Source organism: Populus nigra, chromosome 1, assembly GCF_951802175.1.
Source record: "Populus nigra chromosome 1, ddPopNigr1.1, whole genome shotgun sequence".
Classification (NCBI taxonomy): domain Eukaryota; kingdom Viridiplantae; phylum Streptophyta; class Magnoliopsida; order Malpighiales; family Salicaceae; genus Populus; species Populus nigra.
The window spans coordinates 46,819,757-46,822,384 of NC_084852.1; the positions used below are offsets into that span (position 1 = coordinate 46,819,757).

The window sequence follows — 2,628 nt, forward strand, 5'->3', positions numbered from 1 at the left end:
GCCAAGATCAGAAGGGGTGGTCCGAAGTTGATGAGGAGTGTATGGAATCCTTGTTTCTTCTGGTTTTCCATCTCAAAATTAAAAAAAGAGATCATTCCTAGGTTTCCTGCCATGAGAAGGATTGTCGTAAAGGAATGCTACTTTCAGTGTCTTAAATTAATTCGGTTTATAATTACAACCTCTTTATATAATCAAGGAGTCCTTAACGAATAAGACACTTAATTGCCTACCTAATATCCAATCAGGGAGGGATTAAAAAAACAAATTGCATGTATTGTTCAATCCCTGCCAGCAAACAGATGAGCTGCCAAATCAAGAAAAATTGTTACTCCATCTGTTTCAAAGATATTATTTCAATTAACTTTTCAGCAATTATTTACGTATCTTATTTCAAATTATTTTATTCATCATTTGAAAGTAAATAAGAGAGAATCTTGAGTGGAAGAATTAAAATAAATTATAATTAGTTAGTTGTTTAATTTTTTTAATCATGGATTATAATTTTAGGACATCCAAAATGAAAGGTGAACAATATCTTTGAAATAGAGGGAGCGGTTTTCTGTGACAAATGATGATTTTGCTAAATCAAGAAGACAAATTGTCGGTCTAAATTGTTATTGGATTGAGTTTTAAATTAAATTGAGTGGAACATCCTATAAGTCAATCTATGATATAATTAATTTGGATAAAACTCTATTTAAATTTTTTAAAAAATGAAACAATATTATTTTAAAAAAAATTCTTAAAACAACCTTATTTTGAAATTAATCCACATAACTGAAGATCAGTTGTTGTTTTCTAAATTATGTCTTCAGTTGTTTGAGCATCAATTAACTACAGAGCGGATATTCTATGAAGATAGGGAAATTAAAAGAGGCCTATTGATCGGCTTTGTGCTATGTTACGAAGAAAATGAAATAAGAAGCTATTTTGTGAATTGGTTAGAAGAAAGCACAGGTGCTAAATTAACATGCAATTGGCAGCCCGGGATTGGGAAATTGATTGAGCAATCCAGAACCAGCAGAAAAGGTCTTTCTCTTGGTGTTTCATGCTGTGCCTGCCTATTCTTTATCTGTAAGCAAAGAAACTCTGAAATTCCCCTGTTAACAGCATTTTCAAGCTGTTCTTTTCACTGTCAAACACAAATGGTGGAAAACTGCAATTTGTCAAGCAGCTATTTATCAAGAAAACAGACTTGTTTGCTATCTGTTATAACTGCGAACTAGTCTGAATAGGTGGCTTTCTTTTTGTATAGCTTTGTAGCAGGTCGATCCTGCTTCTCGTTCATTGAATAATGATTTCATTCATCAAAAAACTTACAGCACAGATAAACTATATCTAGAAAATGGGAAAACATAATTTAGCCATAAAAGAAATCACCTGTGTAATTGTTATAAAAACAATGAAGAATTATCAGTGGATGTGATTAAAAATTTTAAAGACAAATTCTGGTACCTCATCATGTATACAAAGTCACTAAGGAGCTCAAGCATGAGTCAGAGAAAACACTACCAAGAACCGATTGACTGTGTCATCCGTGCTAGAAAAATTTGAGTTTTCCATTGCCTACAGAATCCTTTGCCAGCTCCAAACGACATAATGTCTTTTTGGTACCTGTCAGTCCAGAACATGATTCAGTGGCCCCTAGGGTAACAGCGAAGTAGAGATAGATTGTGCATAAGAAAGCCAAGAGAGCGAAGGCTGTTAAGAGGAAACGGTGTCGCTGAAGGAGTGTTGACCAGCTACCCAACTCATCCCGTGGGAATTGCTTCCGGAAAGATGGTGATCTCCGGTGAGGAGAAGTTATCATGCTATCAAGAACCATACCTTATATTCTGAGCTTCCTTCGACAACCTGAAACTACCTAATTTGAGTTCATGGTGGAGGGTAAGGAAACATAATAGAATCAAAATTTCATTAAAAAAAAAACAAATACCAAGAGGAAATTATTCTGAGCATTACTGTCATCATCTAATAAAATTTAAGAAAGAAGGGTTTATTAAAATGTTTGAGTGGCTTTAAATTTGGTTGAACAATATCTTGCTTGGAGAATGAGGGGAACTATAACCTATCTTCACTTTTTGCTATTTAAGTCTCGCATCATTATAGGCTTTTGGGTGAGCATCAATAAACACACACAAAGAATTTCTCTGTTTTTCTTTTCCCTTGTTACTATTTTGATGTGAATTAAACATGTAATATGCTTTATCAAAGGAGGGTGTAAATTATGCTGATTTTGTGACAGAATAATGTCGTTCCAGGTCAACTTCTGCTGTAACAAAGGAGGAGAGAAAAATAGGAGGATTAGGGTCCACACAGAAACACTCAGTCCAATAACTTAAGTTTGAGATTTGACCTTGGAAATTTCGGTTAAGTTTCTCCATGATATAGAATTTCTATAAAAAAATGATTTAATCAACGGACAAAACTTGAAATACATAAGCTTTAATTTAAGAGTTATAATGAAATTTTTTTTGTTGAAAAGTAAAACAGAAGAAAAAACTTTGTAGCTTCCTCTTAGATTATTTAAACTTTGTAGTTAAATTATCAAGTAATTGTCCTGTACTTCTTCACTGCGAGTCGGACTAGAATTTTTTAAAACAAAACACTTCTAATATTATATATAAA

At 33.1% G+C, this 2,628-nt stretch overlaps 1 protein-coding gene across 1 annotated transcript; it reads right to left on the reverse strand.

The window, feature by feature from the left end:
• Positions 1 to 1,339: 1,339 nt before the first annotated feature.
• LOC133682879 (uncharacterized) lies at positions 1,340 to 2,122 on the reverse strand. The gene has a single exon (XM_062106427.1). It carries the CDS (start codon positions 1,823 to 1,825, stop codon positions 1,541 to 1,543), a length of 285 nt encoding a protein of 94 aa, XP_061962411.1. The 5' UTR covers positions 1,826 to 2,122; the 3' UTR covers positions 1,340 to 1,540.
• Between the last annotated feature and the right edge of the window lie 506 nt (positions 2,123 to 2,628).

Excerpts from the sequence above, each read along its gene's own strand:
- LOC133682879 (XM_062106427.1), bottom strand. The coding sequence starts at position 1,825 with ATGGTTCTTGATAGCATGATAACTTCTCCTCACCGGAGATCACCATCT.